Genomic DNA, 25,366 nt, shown 5'->3' on the forward strand with positions numbered 1-25,366 from the left:
AAACCCCATGAGTATATTTTTTAACAAAGAGACACAGCTTTGTTTTCTGAATTTACTAGTAGTGATTTAAGGCAGTTAATTTTCATTTAAGTAAGTGAGAATGTTCCATTTCCAAAAGCATATCAAGACTTCTAAGCATGCTTATTTAAATGATTGTTTCATAAAAGTTACCATTGCTTACCACAGAAAGATGAGAACATCGAGAAGTAATATGAGAAAAACATAATTTATCTAACAAAACTGAGCAAGACCTTTTGATGTAATCCAAGGGGAAAAGCATTCTTCTCTTACATTTACCTTGAAGATGTGTCAAGAAAGCTATTAACATTTATTTCAATTATTATCAAAGAAAGAGCTGATTTTTCTAGGATTTTTTWCTATAATTGAAATATGGTGGCAACAGAAGAGTCTGTGTATGCACATGCAGAGTTATGGACAGAAAGAATCCTGCTGGAAAGTGCTGGTAGTGTTACCACTTTGGGATGTCTGTGCAGGGTCCGGTGACCACTGGCTGATGTGCTGAAGTGTGACCTGGGAGAGCAGGGCTGGAGCCACCTTTGTGCTGGTTTTGGTGTGATATTGCTGATAGCCCTGTGCTGCTATTGAAGGGATGCTGGAGCTGCTATTCTCATCCACAAACTAAGCTGCTGTCAACCAGAAAGGCATAATTGACCCTTGGTACTGGCTGTGATCTGAGTGTGTTGATACTCATCTGCAAACTGGTTGCAATCATATTCCTTATTGTGGAGGGGTTAATGCTTTTCCTGAAGATAACTGTAATTATATTTGCCTCTAAAWCAGCAATGAAATTTCTCTATTTCATGGCAATGATTAAGTTCACCTTGCAGTAAATTTAGAGCACAGTTGGACTAATGCACATATACATTGTGAAATAGCCACTCTCTTACAGAGAGAGTAATACTGCCTATAATGAACTAATACATTTAAGATGTATTTTCTGTGAAATGCTTCCCTTCCGTGTTGCCAAGCAATTGCCGGTTTCACTAACTTCACATGCAGTTTTACTGTTTATAATATAGTCCAGAACTAAACACCAGGTAGATCTCTATTCACAAGAGCTGGCAATACTRCTCAGATCCTCCAGCTTTTCTCATTTTTCTAGAAGAGCTGTGGTTTGTCAGGATGAAACTGCTTTCCCATCAGCCCTTCTTAATGTGAAATTATCGTATAATTTTCCCTGCATTTACTCTTCCATGTTACACCCTCCATGGTATTTCCTTGATGCTGTGACTCCCTTCAGTTTCACCCAGAATTAGTTTATGGGTGTGGAGGGGAATGTGGGGAGATTGGGGCTGGTCCCAAGTGGATACAGCCCTGGTCCAAAGTGCTGTGTTGCATGCCAGCAGCATCTCCCWGTGAGGTGGGAGCATTCTTGCTTGKCCAGCCAGCACAAACAGAGGCTGAAGCCTCCTCAGGTCCCTTGGGTGTGTCTGCGTGTATCTGAGCACAGGTCTTTCTTACCTCTCACCCACATCCTAGGCTCCTCTGCCCACCTTGACCTCCTTCCCAGCCATTCCTCTAGATCCTTAATCYGTATGTGCCCCTATTTTCCTTTTTGCTTCCTAGGAAGAGTAAGTTTGGAAATTAGAGCTGTAATAAAACAGGAGTAGGCCGAGCTTGGGCTAAGTTCCCAGTTGGAGTGATCTGCGCTGTGTGGAGAGAGAGAGCAACAGGCCCTCGTATGTAAGACATCTATATGGTGCACAGAATGTGCTGAATGTGCTGCACAGAAAAATTGTCTGTCACCAATATAAAGTCATATTCCTYCTTCTCTGTGTCACAAGCATAAACTAGACTCTGTACATATCTTACAACTATCATTAGTTTGACTTTAATTTATGCAAACCACAGCAACCCTGCGTGAACCYTGAAAAATAAGGAAATGTGTGTTCCCTGCCAGAGCTTACGGGCAAAATCATTTGTTTGAAATGAGCTGGAAAGAGTGGCACCTCTAGTGTGGAGAATAAAGGTAATGGGGATTAAGCAACAAAACTAATGAGTGACACCTACATAGATATTTAACAACTTGTGTAGAGTTTATTTTGTATATTTATTTACTCTATTGTATAGAGTTTATTTTCATAGTGGTCAAACTACGCAGTATACCAGCCTTGKGCTTGTGCTGATGAAAAATTTTGAAGGACTGTGATACATTGTCCTTAAACTTGGAAAGACTCCCTTGCAGATAACCAAATGAGAAGGACTGTACCCAGCACTATTGGCCTCTCATCTGCGAGGTCACTAGTGAGAAATATTTTACCTTTCAAAAGGATAAAGCTAGAGAGATGAACAGAAGCTTTATGCTCTGTACTTCAGAGCCTGCAGCCCTTGCTGGTTGTGAGCAGGATCTGGGCTCAGTGAGGACAGCAGACTGAACCCAAAGCTGTTCTGTTTCACCTGCAGTTGCAGCTGTCAGAACAACTGAAGCAGTTGTAGCTCAGCTGCACTACTCTTACTAGCAGTAGTTTTGTTTAATTAAGACAATATCTGACAAAGTAAATTAACAGAAGCTGATGCTTTTAGCAGTTTTTTTGCTTCAAATGCCTGATGTCAGCTTGGGCCACATGTACATTCTGCACATGCCATGGGATAGAAAAAGTGAAGACTTCTTTTTCAATTCTCTGCTGCCTGCCCAGACACCACATGTACTGTCTGTTACATGTCGCTTCTGATGAGGTTCATGCTGGGAATTTCTTTTTAAAGGCAAAGTGTTTGTGAAGGAAAGAGTTCAGATTGGGCAGATTGCATTAAAAATTCTCAGTGTATCCAGCTTGAATACAGTGATTGCTTTATGTGGACACCAACAGCAGTTTCTACGGGTTCAAGTTTGTCTGGTAATAAAAGAAATAAGAGGAATTGGACTAAGCAGTAGGGGAAATCAAGCACATGTTTACAAAAAGTAAACCATGTTTACAAAAGTAAACCATGAAAATTGTTGCAACTAGTAACACAAGCACAGAAAAATAATTTCAGTAATACAATATGTATCTTATAAACATGAAGAGGYCACTTTTGAAACCTTAGTGGGATGTGTGTCTCTTACAGTTACATTTGAGAAATTGTGCAAAATCTCTTCTGTCTGGCACATATCAAAATCGGAGAGGTGAATATCTTTAAAAAAAAAAACCAAAAACAAATGTAGTCTGTCTATACAATTCAATATATTTCTGTAACATTGTCTGCTTTGAGCCCTGCTTCCCTTTTTTTTTTCCCTAAGGTATTTTACAGCCTTCTGAATTAATAGCCTGAATGATTTGGAGAGTTGTTTTACTTAATACTTGTCAACTAAAGAAATAAAATAGTAACCAGTACTATTTCTTCTCTAGAGCAAACCTGATCCAGTGTTCATATTCCTATCAAAGGTCTTAATRTTTTGTATTCCTTTAAAGGAGGAAAAGCCTCATCTTCAGCCAAGGGATTTGGACACAAATAGACATTAGTGAAGCTTTCRCCCATATCTTTTCCAGCCTGCTGTCCACTCTCGTTCATTGTTTCCTTCCTGTCAAAACCCAGTAGGGCTAAAAGTGGCCATCACAGCAGCTAAGCCCAGCTGCTACACCCCCCTACTGAAGAGCAGGCTGATAATGTTCTCTTCAGCATGTTAGACATGAGCTRTTAGAAGCCCAGGAATAGATTCAGGCTCAGGTTTCCCAAGTGATCTATTTGTTTAACCTGTTGGGCCAGCTGTGGAAGTGAAGATACATTCTAATAGTCAGTGGTGACATCTGAAACAAAGGGGAAGCTCCTATGTAAACTTTTAATTAAACCSTATTTGCAATTGTTGTGGCATGCAAACATTGTTATCTTATCAGAGGTGATATACTATAGTCACTTTAAAAGTATGTGGAAAAATTGAGAGTGCCTTTAGTAAAAGGGAATTTAGATATTACCCAATAGAAATTAAAAAAAAAAAAAAAAAAAAAAAAGAGTGATACAAAGCCACCTGGGTCAAGGCAATCAGGGTGAAATGTGGACATTTGCTTCTTAGGTGTCCAATTCCAAACTGTGCAAGGGATATTAACTTCTAGTTACCATCTGTTAACTTGAGTCGGATGAGTTTGTTCTGCCTGTAGTGTGGGCAAGTGCTTACCTTACTAAGCTTGAAGCAGTACAGATCTTCTTTGCCTGAGCAGATGACAATCTGTGGCAGAAGAATTCGGATAGGGATTCCAGAGGGTGGGAAATTCCATGGAAACTATTTTTAATATGCCCTGAACTGTCTCCTTGTGTCCTGTTGGAAGTCAGGACTTCCAGTGTGACAGAAAGGAGGTTTATTCACTACCCTTAGTTCCTATGCACTGTAACAGGGTAACTTTTTTGTCTGTGTGTTTTTCCTCTTATGCTTTTTTTTATTTCATTAACATGAAGAAGGCAAATTGTCATGTTTTACTTTTGAACCTAGATGGGAGAATGGTGTACAGTTAAAGGATAGGTTGTATAGATACTCCTCTTTAAATTTTGGGAGCATCTGGGGGCTTCTCTGAGATGCTCATCACTTGARATTGTTTCAAGGCTTGATCTGTGGGTCAAGATCTTAAGAAAAGAGTAATTTAGTGATTTAGTAAAACTTTAGGGTTTAATTTACTATTTGTCCGCATTTCTGAATTCATGTACTCTAATTTTCTTTCATTAGAATTTACTGTGTRATTTTATCAATGCTGTAAACCACAATGAAGATGCAAGTTGCACATAGGAGTACTAATTTTACTATTGGTTTCAGTGTCCTAGTTGTCCACAGAGCTCATTCAGAGGTAGTGAACATAGTTTTCTGCCTTATTGAAAATGACAATATCGCTTCTGCTATGAAAAGGGAAGACAGAGTGCAGAGTTGATGTGGAAAGAAAGCAGAGCAGACCAGTTCTGTCATGCCCACAAGAGGGGTGGGGAGTGACAACAGCTGGAGCAGTTGTGGCTACAGAAACAAGCTCACCATGAGCATCAGCCATATGCCTTGACTTTGAGGGCAACAAGTCTGGCACCAAGATGGCACCAAAACCACCATATAGGCAAAGCAAGTCTGATCATTGATTTGTACTCAGCAGGAGATGACCTTAGTGCCTATGTGAGGAACTCAGTGTAATCATATGATCACCCTTCAGTTGCATCTCTGCAGTAGGCAGAGGTCTGCAATGTGGTCCTTGCTTTTCCCACTCAGAACCAAAAACCACGTCTGATCTTTGTATCCCACTCACACAAACAAGCAATGCAGCAGCAACCTTAGAAACTCATAGCTTGACACTCTTTCCATGACAGAGCAAATGTATTTTAAAGGCAGCTTGCTGCACAATGACATATGCTCGTGGTGTTGGGTTTTGGTCATGTTGGGGGGCAGCAGGAGCCAGGCCCCAGTGCTYCCTCGCCCACAGAGATGTGGCCCCGGTGCTGGTGGCCTCCCTGGCTGGTTGGTGGCCCAGCCCGTGCTGTAGGTGCTCGACAGCCACAGCACCCACTGCTGGGGCGATGGGCTGGCCTGTGTTACTGTGGCAACTGGCAGATGGGGGGCTTGGGCAGGGTCAGCGGGGAGGCAGCCTCAGCAGCGCRCTGGCCGAGCTGCTCAACAACAGCCCTTTCAGTTCTGACAGCTCCGCTCCGGCTGGCCAGAAGTAGTTATCAGATTACTTGTATTAAAACCTAATTAAGATGTGTGCCAGTAAATGCAGCATGATTATTGGATTTGGTGATTTAGCTGCTGCAGGTTGCTGCAATCCAATCACACCATTTCAGCAAATCCAGCTCCGTGGAGTAAAGTGAAAATGTTTTACATCAGTAACCTGACTGTGCTGAAAGAGTAAATAACCTTTTAATGCCTCTACTTTGTCAAGGACTGACTGATCGCCACTGCGGGGTGAATGGGTACTGCCCACAGATCCTTGCATATTAATTCCTTTCAAATCARCATTAAAACCCAGAGGAGGACTCACAGGTTGTATCAGCTTTTTCCTTCTTTGTGGATTGCCTGTGGATTAATAGGCTTGAGTCCCCCAGGGCAGGGAGATTGCAGCCAGTCTTGTGGGTGGCCCTGCTTTAGCAATGATGTGTTGTTATAGAAAAGAAARAAGCTTTTGTTTTTATCTGTAGGCCACACATAAGGGGAAGTGTAACGTGGTGGGTGCTAGTACAGCTTTGTGGTGTTGGATGCAATGGAAGTTTATTGTGCAGGTGGAATTCACCTCGGTGCCAAAGATCTGCTTTGATGTTTCACCTCATTTCTGTAGAGTCTGGCAATGATTGTCTAGCCGTAGCTGTCAAAATGTAACAAAACCTTTTCTATACCTTTTCACCTCATCTCTGGACAGCTTGGGGTAGAGCTTGGTCTAAGATCCAAATTTTACTGCTGTATGAAGTCTTCTGTATGTTGTAACTGCACAAAAAAGCAAGGTAGGCTGGAGTCATTCTAACATAAAGCTGCCTATGAGCTCCAAGTACCAAGAATCAGAGCAAAACTTTTACCTTGAAGCTTTCATTGCAGTTTGTGATGCCTCAGCTGTGTTCTCCTTCTGTGGAACTACTCAKCTCATGATACTGTTTCTTTCTTGCCTCCTTGTAGAAATAGGGATTTTGGTTTAAAGTGGTTAATGGGGAATTATTTGAAGKGTATTCTTATTAACACTAAATGGAGCTTTTTCGTTCGTGCCAATTTGTCCTGTGGGTAGTCCAAGTGTAAAATGGTTCAAGAGCTACACGTTTTCACCTTGGGCCTTAAAGTAACCTGACAGACCATGGAGTCAGTCCCTGTCCATCAACACTGCCATGCCAAGGGGAGCAGCCACATGCCATCCAAACTGGACAGATCTTGCCACTTTGGTGGGAAAATGATCTCATTTAGACAGGAGGGTGGGAACACGGTGGTCACTCAGATGCTCAGGACATGGTACCTTCGCATGGTAGATGGTGTTGCCAAAGCGAATGTGGAGACTGTGCAACCTCCCTCACTCGTATTAGCAAAATGTGCAGAAGGTTCTGTCACCCAGTTGTAAAAATGATGGCAGGCATCGATGTGCAGTTGTAACATATGGGAAGTACAGTGAATGTGGGTGGAGCTGTTCATTTCTCATCTTGAATCATTTACGAGATCAGCAAGCAGGCCAGATACAATGCATATGGGAATGTGTGGCTGTGCTGCACATGTCACACGTAATAGCAGATACTGTGAGAGGGCCCAGAGCCTGTCCTCAGGAGCTAAATGCACCAGAGCAGGCTGGGAGTCCCAGTGTGTGGACCAAGGGCCAGCTTGGCAGCAGTTTTGGGAAAGCAGACTGGCAGACAGAATTTGGGAATTCACAGATCCAGATCTGCACTGACTGGAACTGCACCCTTTTCATCCATCATGGCCCAGAATTGTAAACTGGAACRTTATTAAACCTGTACTCAAGCACTGGAGATGCAGGTGATAAAGGTAAAGTTGTGGCCTGCTGCTCAAACCCAGCTCCATGCCTGTGTCATCTTTCTCCCTCTGCTCAAGGGGACAGTCTAAATGTAACAGTGAGTGGTGWAGTTACAAACAGAAAAGTGTAATTAAATGTTTCCATAGTGAAAGACTTCGTTTACAGCAGTTTATTTGAAAGGATGTAGAGCTTCACAACAGAGYGCAGAGCTTCACAACTAGGGCTTGTGTCCAGTAGTATTTTTGAAATTTTCATGGGCTACCTGTGATTATCTACTAAAAAATGTTGTTTTGATGTAAAATTCACTTGAGTTGCAGATGATTTCTGTCTGGGTGCCAGGASTAATAAACAGTCACTGGGGAAGTAGCAAGTGATACCTGCTTTTGTGATTAAAGCAGTAAGTGTGCAGTTGCCCTCTCTAACAGCAGTGTTGTCCCAACTCAGGCACTTGTTCTTCCAGTGTAAGCAGAAGGCCTCTGTGTGTTTCTTCTGATAGTTGCCAGCTTGTTCCCTCTGTTTTGCAGCCCCTGATGAGGAGGACCTTTGGAGTGATGGGCTCTTTACATCTTTCCCCAGGAATCCCTGTTAGGCCGTTAAAGGATCTATGTTGACATGCCTAATTAACACTAAGCTTACTTGAAATAAGTGCTGTGCTCTGTAATGAGTTTTGGACTTTGACCAGCTTTCAAAGAGCAGTGGACAGAAAACAGAAGTTTCTGTCACTTCAGGTCCAGTTTGTCAGGGAATCTGGGAATCTGGATATTTGGGAATCTAGGCTATTGTGTGTGTTTCAAGAAGACAGTTACTGAAGCAGCTACAGAGTGTGCAGCTTGCTTAGCTACAGATGTCAGCGTGCAGTCCTGCAGTCTTTACTGATGTCACAGCAAAGCAGATTTGCTGTCATGTCCTTGTAAGGCTTCTAAATTAAAAGTGCAAACCTTTAAAAGTCCTCATTTAAAGTGTGAAAATGCATTTAGTGCCCATCCTAGGAGTAATACTATGGTCTGATCCCAACCATCAGCCTGAACTCTAGCCTCTGGAGCTGCTACCACCGGTGCAAACAATAAAGCTTCTTCTGAGAGTTCCAACTTCAGATGATCTGCAAGCCTTTCATCTATTTCTTTTCCAGGTTACAGCAGCTTGACAAGCACTGCCAGGCCACTGCCCAGCAGTTAGTGGAGTTGCTCAACAAACAGAATCAGCTCTTCAAAGAGAAGCACCTGCTTACAGAAGAGGTGCAGTTTCTGCGAACACAGGTACTGTGCCAAAAGAAAAAAAAGTCTGAGGGGAATATTCTGCAGCTTTAGCAGAGAAATCTGCCAGCAGTCTCATTTCAACTGTTGGATTTTGTTGCTGTTGTTCTTTTAAATACACCATTAACTTACAAAAAAACAAAATAGAAATTCATGCAGTTAGAACGAGACTGGTGGCTGAATATGACTCTCATTGAAACCTAAACCAAACAAATGTGTTTTGAAGTGACAATTAAARAGCAGAATTTATTCTCAGTGACAGCTCCTAGCTTTCTCTTTCTTATCTGAAGATTTTTGTGTTGCTTTTTCTGGCAAAAGGGAAATCTGTTCTTTAACAGCATTAATGTTTAAACAGTAACTTGATAATTGCTTTGAGGTTTTGCTGCCATTTGTCAGACTTAAGTCCCCACTTTGGGATTTTTTTTTCCTCATTATTTTTAAAAGTAATTTATCTTTTGCTGCTCAATCACCACTCATGGTGAGACTCTTGGGGCTCTCCTATGCAGAGCCACTAGTTGAACTTTGATGATCCCAGTGGGTCTCTCCAAACTCGGAATATTCTGTGATTYACGCACCCAGTGTGAGATGGTGAATGTACAGTCAGTCTTGCCTGACTGCTAATCACTCCACTGCTTCTCCAGCAGGATTGATTGTTGCTTCCAGTGGTCTCTAGGAAGTTGTGGCTTCTTACGGACTCTTCTGACTTTTTTTTTTGGCCAATGTTTTTCAGTGCTTTGCAAATAAGGGAGAGGACTGCAGGGTTGGATTTTTTCTTTGTCCTTTTACATTTTTTCAGAAAAAGGAGAACTAAGAAGCACAGACTGAGTTTTTCAGTAAAACTGTCAGAAAATCAAAAGTCATGGCTAAATTAGTGTATTTACTCAGCCACAAAGCAAATCACAATGCTTTCTAACTCTAACCTAGGAGAATGAAATCCATACTTTGTGAAGTCCCTAATCATGTCCACGTGTTCAGTTTTACAGGACTTCGTGTTCTAGTAGACAATTCAGTGGCTCGTGACAGTGTAATGTTACCAGCATGTAGTAACTGCTGGCAAATTTTAGGGCAACCATAGCATTCTCTCTATAAGAGAGGCTAAGGAGATGGTTGTTCCCAAAAGAAATTACTATTTCTATTTTAAGAAAAGCACTCTTGGTAAGGTGAGCAGCCTTTACATSGTCCACAGGTATTTTGTTATTGATAATCTATTTTATCTGGAAGTGTGGTTTTATGAAGTTGGGCAGCAGTACAAAAATCATACAAAAGAGGAAAAAGAATCATTCAGATATTACACTTGTATCAAGCCTTGACTGACAAAAGCTGCCTTCTTTATGTTCATTACAAGTTAATTGTGCTCCATAGGATACTTTTTAAGTTGAGAACACTCAGAAGAGAAGAATTATATAAAAAWTATTACAAAAGGAGCCCTAAAAATCTATTTGCAGCTATTTAAAGCTGGTGGTTCTCTGGGAACTGGAGTTCAGCCCAAAAGAGTTGCCTAGAATATCAGACAATAGTTATAAGGAAACTAAAGAACMGTTCACCATAAATGGAAGCCTTTTGCTGCAGAGAGATGCATGGAGTTAGTATAGAAATAAATACTGAAACCAAACAGTTGCAGAGTCAGTGTWGATCAAAGGTGAAAGTGACATATTCCACAATTGACTGGATTGCCCAACAGTTCTCCTTTATAATCAATCTTTTTTTTTTCTTATTTTTTCTTTTTTTTTTTTTGGTGGGGGAAGAAGGTGGAAGTAACTTACCATTACCTAATCTTTTAAAGATGATGTAAAATGTACTAACCTAAATGTACTATTGTATCTTGGAACATAAGCCTCTGGTAACAGCAGTTCCCGTATTTCAGGAAAAAAAACGGGATGCAGATCTCAAACAGGACACAGATGGAATCAAGTAAAAACCTGGATGAATAAAAGAAATGAGCAGAAGTAGGTGKTTTTTTTCTATATCCTATATATAGAGGGGGAGGAGAGAAAAGGAGAACAGGACTCAAACTATTTGCAGATGTGAGTTGAATCTGGCAAACACTTRAAGACAAAAGGAAGACGGAAATGTTTGAAACATTTTTGGATGTGAAACTGTTGAAGCTTTTTGCACTTTGTTTTTTTCTCTTTAAGCACTTACAAATTTAAGGACAAGTAAAGACAATTTTACTTAACAGAATTTGAAAAACAAGTCTTAAATATGTTAAATTGAAGGGATAGGGGTATGTACAACTCTTAGCAAGATGGGAACTTCTAGAAGATTTCAGATTTTACCCCAGGTACTTTTTTGTCTGGATATACAATGGGTGTTTGTCTTTTGATTTGTAATTAGTTACTTTTGTTGCTTCCAGTATTTGTGTCTGGGGAAGTTTGAATCATCCCTATCTCTTCAGAAAAGCTGCAATTTGTTTTATAATAAATCACAGAAGTTAGTGTCACTTTGAAAGRAAAATGATCTAAATATTTGTATTTGAAGCAGTGCTGTCCATGTTACAATAGTTCAACATAGTTACAGCTGTTCTTACTGCCTTGTAAGAGTTACTAACCTTTTATTTAAATAATTTAAGATTGCATAATTTATTTGAATCCAGCTGACCTAGTCAACAAACCCTGACAAGCCCGGAGCTTTGGTAGGATTTGCTTTCAAAAGTCAGGTTACTTCCCCTGTAATTTTTATTTCTAATGTTATGTGTTAGCTGCAAGGGGGAAAGACAGACAGAGAGAAAAAAATGTCATTTAATCCAGCTATATTCAGGTGTGTTGAGAGCCTGTTTTGCTTGGAAAACTCATTTGACACTGTAAGGAAAATTCTGGGTTTTAAAGTGAATGAAAAGAAACCATAAAAGAAGTACCTGAAGTACCTGCTGCTACAATGCTGCATTTCTTTATAGGCCACATGAGCTTTTAAAAGGCTTTTAGAATYCTTGTTGAAGGAATAACCGAGGCAAGTCCACAGCTTTTGAACACATCTTTCTCATTYTTAGCAGTGTATTACATGCTTTTAAAATAATGATATTAAATCTGAAAAAAAGCCTAGTGTTATTTCAGAATAACCATCTGCCTATGGCATGATGATGCTAACCTTGTAATTTTCATTTTCACAGAGCCAAAAAAGACCAGTATGATGTGTCCTGACCTTACAGTATGAGCTGTATATCAGGCCATTACACTAATATTTACTAGATGTCACTATAACTTAATAATGTAATACAGYATAGCATATTCAGGACCTTTTAAAAATAGTCAGAAGTTTAATTATGGGGTTTACATCTCTCATTTTGGAAGTTTTTGGAACACTCAGGTTTGGAATTTCTATCTTTGAAAGTCTCTTGTATATTGGAATATACATGTCCCCACCCCCAGGCAGGAGGAGACATACTTAATTCCTCCCTACATAGGTGTGAAATACAGAATACTAAACAAATGTGGACAAAAAGCAAACAAACATCTAAACAGAGATTGCTGGAAACTTTAGCACCCCCCACCAGGCATGAGTGTGTTTGTGAGAGCTGGGATGCTCTCACTTGCAGGATCTGTCTCGGTGTCCATCAGTGTGACAGAAATAAGTATTTGTCCTGGTGGATAATCTCCTGACAGACCCCGGCTGGCAGAATGGGTTGCTGGCCAGCTGAGCCAGTGAGAGCACAGACGGGTAGGATTTGGACCTTGAGGATTACCTCCAGTGTAGGCTGTCATCCTGTGCTGCTGCTCTGACTTCCCCMCGAAGATCTCTTCCTGCAAGCCAGCCCCTCCCTGGCCAGGAACCCGTGCTCTCCCTGTGCTCTCCGTATGGCTGAGCCACTAAAACTTTCTCCTCCCCCCTTACAGATGTCTTTGTCACAGTGAGCTTGTCTGTGAGCTGATCACCCTTCTTCTGAAAGGAAGTTAAAATACACTCACCCGTGCCTGTGTTCCCATTCTTGCCCCAGTCGCTCAGCGGGAGGTACTGTCAGAATTACAGCTGTTCTGGAGCAGGGGGTTTCTTTCTTTTCTTCTGTCAGCACGAATTTTCAGTGAGGTCCCAGCAGTGAATGCAGTAGTACTCCCAAGTGCCCTGTTTGATATTTATTATATATTACAGAGTGGGCAGCCTTATGTCCCGCAAACAGATAGGTCATCCATCTTTGCTGTCAAAAGTGATTCAAGGTGATCCTTACATCACCCTCAACTTCACAAGTCCTGACGATTGCTTTGGTTATTGGGGAGAGAGCTTTTGTTTTAGTGTAGTCTTAGTGCACAAAGATACTGCCTCTGCCACGTGTTTTTAACAGCCAGTGACAGTGCACAGACAGGGGTTAGTGGATGTTGTTGTGGGTTTTTTTAAGCAGATGAAAATCTTAATTTCTGCTTGGATGGAGTTTAATTAGAAGCGATGCAAGTTAAACTATGACAGGAAGGGATAAAGATAGACCTCTGTTTGATGTCTGACTGCACTGAYGTGAGATTCAACTATTCAGCTCCTCGGTGTTTAGGAACCTGCAGCTGTGAGAGTCCTCTACATCTTGTCCAGTGTCTGGCTATGGGCAGAGCTGGGCACCAGCCCAGGAGCTGAGCCTGGCCCTGCAAAGAGCTCCACCTTGGGTTTTACAGCCATACAATGGAGGATTGAGGCACCGAAGCCACCTGAGTGCTTTCTAATCAAACAGGAAGTCAGTGTGTCCTCCCTCCTCCCAGTATAGCTGCAGCAGTGAATTAAAGCAGGCATCTGTGGTTCCACTCCTACAGACCCTTCCAGCTTGTACTTCTGATACCCAACCAGTAAAGCAGATGTCACTGGGGTAAGGAGGGAGTGTCCAGAGGAACCTGGGCACTGAGTGCTGCAGAGGTGTGCTCACTGAGTAACATTCTTGGGAGGAGGAGAAACTAGGACTGGAAAGGCCCATGCAGTAACCAATTGTTTACCAATTACCTGGTTGTGACAGTGACAGTTGTGCCCATTTCATTAGAGAACAGCACACCTTAAATGACAGCTTTAGCACACGGCCCCTTGGACAGGGGGATACAGAGACTCTGCCAAGATTTGTGCTTGCTTTGTGAAGAGGTTCAGGCCAGGCTGGACTCAGATTTGCCCACTTCATCAATCAGTCTGAGGTTCTGTATCTCACAAAGCATTAACACAGGATAACTCTGGTGTGGAAAGACACCCACCACAGAAATTTCCAGGGGWCTTCTTCAGGAGCTGAATGTTTGGGGTCCTTTTACACTTCTACCCATACTCTAATGCTGATGGTCACTGCAGCACAGAGTACGTTTCCTCTGGTTGTCACTACCCCAGCATTGACATGGAATTTAAGCCCCAAGGCTTTCTGTTATCATAGTTCCTTTCTCTGGTTGCAGACACAACTGTATCAGTTGGTGTTGGTGCATGTATTTTGGGGGAAAAAAATACCATGTTACTGGTTTGAATTCTTTAATGAACTGAAGTTTCATGAATTCTTTTTTCACTCAGCCTGACCAGCCAAGGGGGGAAGGAAAAAAAAMCAAAACCCTTCAGTCTTCTAATGCAAAACCAGCCAAAGTAGAAAGTTTATTTTTATTTCTGAGGTCATGTACATCTCTTAAATTCAGTTTTTAGCACTGCAGTGGCTTAATTCGAGGTAGCTCCCCCAGCTCCAATAGTTTGATGTCTTGYTCAATTCAGTCCTTAAGTGCTACCGAGGAAGCACAAACAACAGCTATGCAAGAGCTTCAAAACTGCGAATGAGCCTTCCYACCAGAGGTTTTCTACTGGCACCAAGGCAACAGCTTCCTGTTTTGCTACAGCTGCCCACCCCAGACATACATGAACACTGCACAGTAAACACCCTCTGGCACAAACCTGCCATCTTCTTCTTGGAAGTGAGAAGGGGCAGAATCTTAGACGTGCCCCACAACAAGAGCTCACTTATTTACTGCTAAACAGGAGCCATGTCAAAAGCTCATGGAATATCCTGTTTTTCAGAAATCAGATCTCTCTTCTTGCTACCTGTAAGACTTTTGAGCRTAGAAAGAGGTGAGGACAGCAGGCCCACAGGAAGTGCACACTTTGAAACAGTACTTGTTTACTCTGCCTTACTGCAGTCTTAACCAGTTTTTCTTTCTCTTCTAAGAACTCACCTGCAGGCTGAAGTGACACAAATGAGAAACACAGGCACTGCCATACAGACTACCCATATCTTCCTTTTATCTTTCAGGTCTGCTCTGCACCTGGCTGAAACTTGTCTGAGGCTCATCCAAAGACACCTCTGCAGAAAAAAGGTGCACTTGCTAGCTAATTTCAGCTGGTTTCTATTTGGTTTTAACTACAGAATCACAAATATTTTGAAGCCTTACCAGCCTACCAAACTTTCTAGGACGACAGCTGAGACTTTTCTGAAAAGACCAGGCTTGCAAGCCAGTTTTAACAGCTATTACGTGGTGTGGACATCAATAATTTATACAATTTTTATAAAATGTTATCTATTTTCATAATTGAACATACATGTCTATATTATTTACAGACTGAAATATCAATAAACCTAATAGGATTTCTAGGTTCCTTGTTCTGTCCTTCTGAATTCAAGGGAAAGCATGTGCAGAGGGATGAGGGAGAAGGGGTCAGTTTGCAAGTGCTGCACATGTACACTGCCCTCCTGTTTACAAACTTAATACCAGAATATACCTGGGAACTTATTCTACAGGATATTCATCACTTTTATATAAAAAGTGAGAATCCCAACAATTACTTATTCATCAGAAAACCCTAAGAAGATTGAAAAGTACTCCACCTACTGTGGAGGAATTTCCATGGGTCAGGTTCCCCTTTAAAACATTCACTGGACAAAGCATTTAAGAGAAAGGAGCCCTTGGTTACTACAGAGGAACCATTACAAGAGGTGCTGGGCTCCACACTGAAGTGGTGAAGCTGGACTTTTCCACCAGCACATATTCAGGGCAGCAGCTGAACTTGGCTTCAAATTACTAAAATCAAAACATTTGGAGGGTACAGGTGGAGAGCTTTTTTTTCTGCTTAATTGTGCACTCTTGTTTTTCAAGGTTACTTTCCAAATACCTGACTGTTTCAGAAAGAATTTGTCTGAATCTTTTGCTGTCTAGTGTAGGATAAGCTACACACACAAGAGAAAAGTTTCTACATCTATTTTTTTCAGTGTTGTTGGTAAGGGGGGGAGGGGGAGCGGGAATTAAAAAGAACAGTTCTCCAGCAATAAAGCTACTTCAGCYGGCATGAACACAGAAAATGTAACAAAAATAAGATTAACAGCACATGCAATAAATTACCATTGGATGTGGAGCACTATCTTTCCTTCCCTTACATTTTAAGAATTATCAGTGGTACAGCCCTAACATCAAAGTGATTTTTCCTTCCCATTTCAATTTCCTGCCATATGAAACTGCCAAACACATCTGATCACCTCCCCAAACGGCTTCACGGATATGACACTAAGCATGAGGAAGGCCTCAGGAACAGGAAAGGCTGCTAAAGGAAAGCCCTCTCTAGTGGAACTCTGGATTTTTCACAGTAATTAGACTGACAGCTTTTTAAGTGTCACTACTTTATAAATGGTTACACAGGTAGAATATACATTTATAAATGTAGGAAAATGCAAACTTTAAAATTTATTTTTATTAAACCACAGCATAAATCTGTGTTTAAATAGGAGACAGCGCCTATAGGCTACACGTGCAAAGGAACTCGGGCACCTATTCCTGTCACTTAGGCTTCACTGAGACCCTGGAGCACAGCGGGACCCTCAACCTTTCTGGACCTGCCTCACCTACCAGGGGGCTTCTGGTGGCCACATGCAGGGCACACTGCCAGCCACCCACGTGCACGCAACGGGTCTGATTTCTACAAAGGGTCCTGGGCTGCCAGTAGTAGAGCTGGAAGTAGGTTTTTCATGCTCATCCCAGGCATAGGTGCAACTATAATGTTGCTGGGAGTCTAGAAGGAATAACTTCCCCTGCAGCAGATACTCTGTAGCAATTAATGAGTCCTTAGAGYAGCAGATCTACCTGTCTCATATCCCTCCCCCACCTTTCCCCTGTTTCTATTTAAGCACTAAATGATTCGTTTTGCTAAGTTTACAAATATCAGACCCTGCAACCAAATGCAGGTCAACACACAGAGCATGATTCCGCAATATGGGATGCAGCCTGTCACTGACATCCTGATATCACTGAACTAATGAATGACTGTCTCCCTGATGCTCTTTCCTACTACAACATGGGGGAGGGGGAAAAAAGGAGGGGGAAAAAAATAAAAAAAAAGAAAAAACCTGAGACCTGGATGAAGCAYCTCTATTCCTGAGAAGCATTCACATCAGAGAACAGCTAAAACCCAGATGACCCACTGCTTTAGGGACACTCAGCCCTCCAGAGAGGCTGGTTCAAACAGCCCCRGACCAGCCTGTGGGCTTCAAAGAGTCCCATTCTGCAGCGCCCTGCAAATCCCACATTCCCTTTTTTCCATCTCCTTGCCCAAATACATCACCTAGCTATGGGATATGATGCCAAGAATTTCATCACATAAACGGTGGGTGTGCTGATCAGAGCAGAGTCCTGTAGAATTGTTACTTCAAAAGCATAACCCCAATTTACTTTCTTAAGTGACACACATCTCATAGAGTTAACAGGAACCACCTGTATGGAAACAGCCTAGGTCCAAAGCACAGATACATTTTGCTTAGTCATAAAAACTTTTTTTGACAATACTGTAACTTAATCATTTACAAGCTGAAACTGTTCACCCAGTATCTGAAATACGTCACAGCGAGTTACAGTCACTAGGACTTCACAGCAAATAAAACTTGTAACTAAACATGCACAGATCATTATATATACAGTGATAAAAAAATAATGATGTACATTTTCTTGTAAGAAGAAATTAAGTAAATTCTTTGTGCATTTCAGAATTGAAACATCTAACCTATATAAAATTACTTTAAAATATGAAGTAAATATTTAATCCAAAACTTGAGAAATCTTTTGTAATCTGCAATATAACCTTCTCATTTCCATTTTTCTTTCTCTGACACAGAACAACTTAAGAATTTTAACCTCTAAGATATTTAATAGTAATGTGCAGATATAAAAAAATACGTCCTCTGTGGCAAGCTTGAACATATATATATATTTACAAACCTCCAGAACAAATTAGCATTAAAAAACACAGAAGTAGCAGATTGACATAGTGCTTTATTTAAGCTGTCTGTACGAAGGAAAATAATGTGCATCCCTATCATATACGTGTAAAAATACTAAGGATGTACAGTGTACAAAAACAGTTTCTTGTAGTTATTTCACATCCTTGTGGGTCATATACTTAAGGAAATAAACAGTTTAAGTATGACCAACAGTAATACGGTTCCTTGGGTTCGTAGTCGTGTCTGCTTAATATCCTTAACCATATGACTAGATCTTGCATGGATCTAATGAAAGAACTAGCAAGGTCAAGAAATGTCACAAACTCTAAAGCTACAGGGAGGTAATTCAATTACCAATTTAGAGGTTTTTATTTAAATAAATACTTTACATTTCATGCTTGCCTGTAATGCACTACCAGGAGCAAGATAAGGAAATTCTACTGTAGACAGTACAAACAGTAGCAGCAAAGTGTGTACATTGAGGTGTAATATATAGACCCTGCAGTTAGTAAGGAAAGACCTTACTTTTGTACTCTAGGAGAAGCACATGGCCCCTGCAAGAACAGTCAGCTTTAAGAAGCCGCAAGTAAAGATGGGAAAAAAGGTAAAACAATACTGGAATAAATGTTCTTTTAGCAACAGGAATGTACTGGAAGATGGAATAGTGTGGAAAGCGAAGCTGTGTGCAAAACTGCCAAAATCCAAACAGAAATGACCTATTTCCTCTGAGATGGCTGCAGTACAAGAGGGCATACTGTATGACATGGAAGTCAGTACAAGCTGGAGCCAAGGTCTGAAATGTACTGTGCTCGAAAGGCTCACCAAGACAACCAGCTACCACCTCCTGTCCAAATCCAACCACAAATGCAGACAGCAAAAGAAGAGCTTTAAAAGTTTCTCTCAGCACTGCTTGTCCATTTCTCTGTTACCTGTTTCTAACACTGGTAAGAGAGAATCCCCCAAGTCTGCAGCACAAGGTGGCTGCTGATTCTGCATCAYAAACTCCATCACTGATGTTTCAGAAAGCAGACAAAGCAATGCAAAATGATGTCTTAAAAGGTTTTCAAATAGTTCACTGACAGAGCCTTCCTGCAAACTGTGCACTACCTGGGCTACGCAACGAGAGCAAAGCGCAGGGTGTCACTGCCACAAGGAGCTGCTGGCCAGAGCCCCGGCCAGTCAGCCACTGGCTGAGGGGCCCTGTGCCAAGAARCTTATTGCTATACAAGCTGAAAACATAGGGAGAAAACACAGGCATGTAACACAGATTTTGAATCACCATAGTATCAGWCTGTAAGCACAAGACCTTTGCAGAGAACTAATTAATGCCCGTCTGTTAAGTACTTGGTTATTTCAGTCACTACTGTGTCAGTGTAGACACCTCTACACCACTGGTCCAGGACAGACCTGCAACGCATTTGCTGCTCTCTCTCTCTCTCTCTCCGCACAGGGACAACATCTACATGTCTTTAGTGTTACAGGGTGACATAATGAAATCCTATGCAGTTAGAATATACATCATGATATATTTCTATCTGATTATCCATCCACTACTAAAGATAAAACACGAAACCTGAAAAATTGTCTAAATTACTCTGCGTCTTTAGCTGCCTTGCTAAAATGCCCATCTACCCCTTGACCATCCCAGCACATGCACTGCCAGCAGTGGGCTTCATGCTTGGGCACTCAACTTTCCACATCAAGAGGCTAAGGCATCTGTGTAGGAACATCTCTCAGACTCATCTACTCACTCACACAACGCAACCAGGAACACACTGCAATATCACAGTCTTTGTGGGAGCTAACAAGAGCTGAACGCAGAGATACTTCCAATGATAATCCCAYGGAGTCGGGGCTTCCCGATGTCACCTGCGAGGCTGCGCACTCTGTCACCGCACCACGCCACGCCCCAGCTCCTAGCACCAAAGGGTTTATTATTAAGATTATCATTGCTGAAGATCAAAGCTAAAGTTTATGCACATGTTCTGTTAAATACAGACCTTCGGAAATGGAAAGACGTTTCCCGATCGATGGAGCATTTATTGTGACGTTTGAAATTCAGTCAATCAGGTACCACGGTTACGTGTAACTTGCTGGGTTTCGGGACTTGTTTGGTTGAGGGCAACTCTTCCTTGAGAACAGCTGATCCCAGAAATTTACTATTTTAATTGTTAAAATAAAGTGCTTTTCTTGTAATTACTGTGGTCTCGTTGTTCAAAAGCAATTCCTTCATATAGAACAGACATTTTCTCTTGTGCTGTCAGGCTCTTACATTATGTTTAGCCTAAATGGAGCACAAGATGTAGCTTTTTTGCCTGTTCATTTTTAACCCTTTGGCACGTGAGGTTGGAATTCCCCACCTCCACTGCCAAATGGTTAAAAGAGAGTATTTCGTTCACAAAAATCTGGTTCTAAGCAGTATGTACAATTTCAGAGCCTTGTTAAAAATTTCCACATGGGAGAAAAGTGCATTATTCCCTTCAGCTTGTACAGTCCTTCCATATATTACAAAATTAACTGCTATAAGCCTGTTCTAAGATGTAGCAGCATTTGCAAACATGACACATACAAACCTTATCTCTAAAAATAAATACTACAAAAAAAAAAAAAAAAAAAAAAAAAAAAAAAAAAAAAAAAAAAAAAAAAAACAAAAAAAAAAAAAAAAAAAAAAAAAAGAAAAGAAAAAGAAAAAGAAAAATATTCAGAGTTAAACACCTGGAGAAGAATCTAATTCACAAACTCAAAATAAAAACAAGTAAGGCAAACACCTGTTTACCTTGGTGCACACATTTTGGTGAAAAGCAATACCATTATGCCTGYCTACATTCTTCAGCCATCAGAGGTGATGCATATCATGAAAGAGAAAAGCATGAGAAAGATGTAATCTGGTGCAAATTATAAGACCCCTTGAACAACTTCAACTGCTGTTTTTATGCCTTCATTTCTTGCATGTATAATGTTCGATTCTCCATGATTGCACATGAACCTGGAAGTTCTAAGTGGCAGGCTGGGTGAGCCCAGCCCTTCTGCTTCTTCTGTAGTATCCAACAGTAATTAAAAAATAATATATATATATATTTATATATATCAACAGTTTAAGTCCTTCTCTCAAACATTTCCCAAACAAATTCCAGCCAGATGTTAATGACAGAGACCTGCTTCAAGTAATGATATGCCTAACAGAAACCTTGCATATGTACATCACCACCTTTACGTTTCCTCATTCTAACCAGCACAAACAGATGCAAGAAAATGTTATCGCCTAGTCTGTTTAGACTAATTACAATTTTGATTCATCTTCTGGAAGAAGATAAGCTGGACCAACACGGCTTTTGTTTAGCCTCCACTGTGAGGAARAATAGATGACTACTTGTTCACAAAGTGTACAATGCTGAAGTCAAGTCATCTACCCTCAGAGAAACTGTTAGTAACTTCTTGACGTCGCTATACTGAGACTGTGGGCAGCAGCAACAGTGGGAGAGCGGAGTAGAGAGAGTCTCATACGTCATGCAAAACCAAAACAGATTTTAGGTAGGTTTGGGAAAGAAACTTGTTCAATTTGGAATGGTCTCTGAAAGTGCCCCTGCTATCATAGTARTATCTAGTACTGGTGGTGATGTTCAGGAATCGTTTTCAGTGATAAACCTAAGATGACAGTGAAGCAGCAGAACAAAGGAGTTATTCTCGTCCACTTGCAGAGTAGGAAAACTGAGGGAAATGCGGCCGCCTCTCATTGTCCATGCAGTCCATACCATCCTCGTCATCTGTGTTAAGGAAGAAGTTCAAAACGTCAGCATATTTGCAGTAAAATTTTATATTCACCTGATAAGCAGTACAACTTTCAGGGTTCAATGCTGAGGTTAAAGTAAGACTTCAGTTAASCACGCAAGCTCACACAGCAGGATGATACTCACTGGATAGGACATCATTCCCAAAAGTCACCATTTATTTCACGGTGGTTCATTTTATTCTGTCACCTGAGACCTTCAAACACCCTTCTAGGCCAATCCAAACATGCCAGCACACCCAGCCTCTGGCCTCACTGAATGTCGATTGAGGCAGCCAGGTTCCATAGCTTCTTGAGCTGAGCTCAGGAAATYATAATCTTACTGTGGATATATTTTAATATTTCTCCATTTCAAAGGGAGTTAAAAGGAAAAACAGCTACTAAATGAACAATTCATACAGGTTCTATGTGTTTAAATTCTTAGAGATTATTTTTAGTAAACTACTTATTTTTAAACTACTTATTTTTAGTAARSTACTTATTTTTAAACTACTATRAYTTTTTACTGGTMTCATAAGAAAYATGGAATAAGCCAAATTCATAAATATTTTTGTTTACATAATTCCTCCAGTGCCAATGGAAAGCAGGCACCAGATGTTACCTAACTCTGAGAATTTGGATATCCATTCTCACGTGGATATTTTTTAACAGTGCTTATTCTTAAAGACTCCTACTGAGAACATTATTCTTACGATGTGTTTATATCCAGCCTCTCAGAATTGTGTGTTTTGTATCTTCATATATTCTACCCATAAAAATTAGAGTTAATGCAGGTCTAATATCAAATCAACAGACCCCCAAATTAATCCAAATTTTGGTAAAATTTGTTGAAGTTACACATATGAACAAATTCCTATCAAGATAGATGGAAGAAGGGTTCATTTTTCACAGCAGAAAGACTTGAAATCACCTAAATTATGGACTTTGAGCAATCTGGTCCAATGGAATGTGCCYCTGCCCAAGGCAGGGGGATTGGAAATAGATGAACTTTAAGGTCCCTTCAAATCCAAATCACTTTATGCTTCAATGACTGTTTTTAAACACTAAAAATGCAAAATTCAGAAAATATTCTAGATCTGTATATGAACAGAAAACTGCAGCTAACACAAAAAAATGAGTTTGCTTTATAACAGGGCATTAAGGAGCCATAAATGTAGCCTTTATTGTCTACTTTTGTTTTCTCAGTATAATAATTCCAATAKAAACAAACAAACAAAACTCCCCAATATTCCCATTTAGAAAGAAAATTCATTCAAGAACTCAGAACTCAGATTTTAACTGCTCTGGCTTGGTCACTGCTAGGCCTCGGCTTGGCTGATCAGACCATGATTCTTGTGTGYAACAAAAGAAGGCAAAACCACAAACTGTTGAAATCAGATTCACTCCAATAAGGAAACTGTGCAAGGTCCAGTGCCGTGGTTACATCCATACTAACACCGTCTTTAAGAGCTCTCCTGAAGCACAGGACTTGAKAGGAAATTTAATTTTCAAGTAATTGTTTTTTTTCAAAGTATTCCAGAATATGCGTTACTAAAGCTAGACAGCCCAGTGAAGCCATCAGCACAGTCCACGTGTTTAAACAAGGGTCCATGTCCCAAGCACTTCATTGAACTTGGACCTTGACTGCCAACCAGTGAACACTCAGAGCTGGCATCTTCTCTCATTTRAAAACAAGCAAACGAAACCCCAAACCAACAAACAAATTAAAACAACCCAAACAAAACCAACACCAAAAAGCCCACATCAAAAATGCCCCCAAACACCAACCCAGAATGATCTAATATTCTAAGCTTTGTAATTATTGCTTTTTAAAAATAAAGCTGTCATTGAGAKTTACTCTTACACACTTCCATACAAAGACTTTTATTAGTAACAGTGAGAAYAGCTTTTCTATTCAAACAGAAAAAGCCCTACACCCTGCTTTATTATAAACATTATTGTTATRTCATGCTTATGCATCATTTCTGACTTACATTTTTCAGGCGGTGTTATTGTAATAGTCTGAGCTGTAAATTCTTCATCAAAATACCTGGTGTCTGTCTCAGATGTCACTTGAGGTTTAAAAGGAGGTACAAGCTGAAAGGCACCAAGAAACAGAASAGAATTACTATACATCAGAGCAGCCAAATTACTACAGGAAAACAAGCAAGTTCTTTTTCCCTACACCCCAGATCAAACAATAGGTCTGCGGAGAGGCAGCTGAGTTTCTAACTTCCAGTAAGAGATAGARGCCATTAGAGTCAATCCCAAAAATACCAGTTCAGAAACCAGTTAATAGCACTGCACAGCTAAATTCCAAGTATCACTCTCACATGACTTGCAGATAAATTGAGCTGCATAAAGATAATTACCTAGAAACTCTTCAGGCCAATTTAATTACCCACATAGCTGTCAGGCAAAGGCATCTCTAGACACTTCACCACAACTGGGTGGTATAAACAGTTAAGAAAAAAAACACTACACAGAGAGCATAATAAGCATGGTTTGGGGTTTTTCTTTTCAGTGGTAAGGCCTTCATCTGAACTTGCCTGTAGAAGAAATTACGTGATGTGAAAATAAATTTTATATTGGAAAAAAGGCCAGTTCAGGCTTAAGGGAGCTGCTGTAGCTAAACCTGCCTACTGCTTTCACAGCACAGTGTGGGATTTCCTACAGCAAATCACCAGTAGCCACTCAAAGGCTGCAGGCAGGACTCCCTTGACCCTCTTTTGAACCAATCTTGTTACCCACCTTCTCCACCACAAGAACTGCTGATAAATTTTTACTGGAARGCATACTGAGTATGGAATATCCCACTGCACATTGCCAGCCCAAAARCCATCAGCAGTTTAATATGTATGACACTGCAAATTTTGTGTGTGTATGTTTATTGTGTGACAGTGTCCTTGTCTGTACCTTGGAGCCCTTTGGTGCTCTCTCCTCATATGCAATGTAAAACACACACCCTGGGAATGCGTGTAATTGATTTTCCTTTCAACACAACAGGTTATACCCTGGCTCACTGGTATTATCAGCTTGCACATGGTTTTAGTTTCATGTTCTCTCTCCTCAACTCCAGAACACTAACACCAAACAATTAACTTGTTCATTTGCCCCAYAGCAAAGGAGGAGGAMCTGCTGCTRAAGTCCCTCATTTCCCCAGGTTCTSTGGACTGGAKCCATAGGTGTACATGATCTGTACGYACCAAGAGACCTCTTTTATMTGATCCAGATCTTCWGTAAMAGTGCAAGCARTTAYTAARCAAAGCCAAATCTATCACTTTATATACTTAATGGAGTACAATAAACCTGATTAATGTTTTTACAAAACTAATTTCAGCTTTCCCTTACATTGCCTTGAATGGAAATCATACAACAGCAGAGATGTATTTTGAAGTAACTGTTTGGGGCACTGTAGAATTAATGCTTAAGGTGCTAAGATACATAAACTCAACTTCAGAAGAATCTTCAAGCTATTAATCAATTTATATCCAATGTTTATAAATTTTATTGCACAGATTCCTTCACTTTTTGAAAATTATTTTTATGTGCTGGGCTATCCCAAACAATTCTGCACTACTAAAGCAGATTTCCAAAGATGTACATCTCTCCAGCAACGCAGCCACACAATTCCTAAAAACAAACTTATTCCAGAGGAACATCCCACATTGCCATTTTATTGTCACTTTTCTATCCGAAAGAAAGCCCACACAAGATTACAGAAAGCCATTTAATGTACTCTAGCCAAGGCCAAATGCCCATCACATCCTTTCAAAAAGRTGCTTTCACACATCTCAGCATTAAATTCAGTATGAAA

The 25,366-nt window shown here is 40.6% G+C and overlaps 2 protein-coding genes across 2 annotated transcripts in view; one reads left to right on the forward strand and one right to left on the reverse strand.

Annotated features, from left to right (window-relative positions):
• SDCCAG8 (SHH signaling and ciliogenesis regulator SDCCAG8) overlaps positions 1 to 15,782 on the forward strand; it is a 107,285-nt gene extending 91,503 nt beyond the window's left edge. Inside the window, exons 17-19 of the mRNA XM_057389744.1 lie at positions 8,536 to 8,662; positions 10,524 to 10,605; positions 14,835 to 15,782. Coding sequence (XP_057245727.1) covers positions 8,536 to 8,662; positions 10,524 to 10,574 — 178 coding nt within the window. The 3' untranslated portion in view covers positions 10,575 to 10,605; positions 14,835 to 15,782. The remainder of the gene's footprint in view (positions 1 to 8,535; positions 8,663 to 10,523; positions 10,606 to 14,834) is intronic.
• A 4,602-nt stretch (positions 15,783 to 20,384) lies between these two features.
• Positions 20,385 to 25,366, reverse strand: part of AKT3 (AKT serine/threonine kinase 3) — a 133,700-nt gene continuing 128,718 nt past the window's right edge. Inside the window, exons 12-13 of the mRNA XM_057389746.1 lie at positions 23,544 to 23,646; positions 20,385 to 21,547 (exon numbers count right to left, since the gene is read on the reverse strand). Of these exons, the coding sequence (XP_057245729.1) occupies positions 21,462 to 21,547; positions 23,544 to 23,646 (189 nt within the window). The 3' untranslated portion in view covers positions 20,385 to 21,461. The remainder of the gene's footprint in view (positions 21,548 to 23,543; positions 23,647 to 25,366) is intronic.

The sequence above is a fragment of the Malurus melanocephalus genome, unplaced genomic scaffold (genome assembly GCF_030028575.1).
Source record: "Malurus melanocephalus ecotype Western Australia unplaced genomic scaffold, MMel_1.1 scaffold_19, whole genome shotgun sequence".
NCBI classification, from domain to species: Eukaryota; Metazoa; Chordata; class Aves; order Passeriformes; family Maluridae; genus Malurus; species Malurus melanocephalus.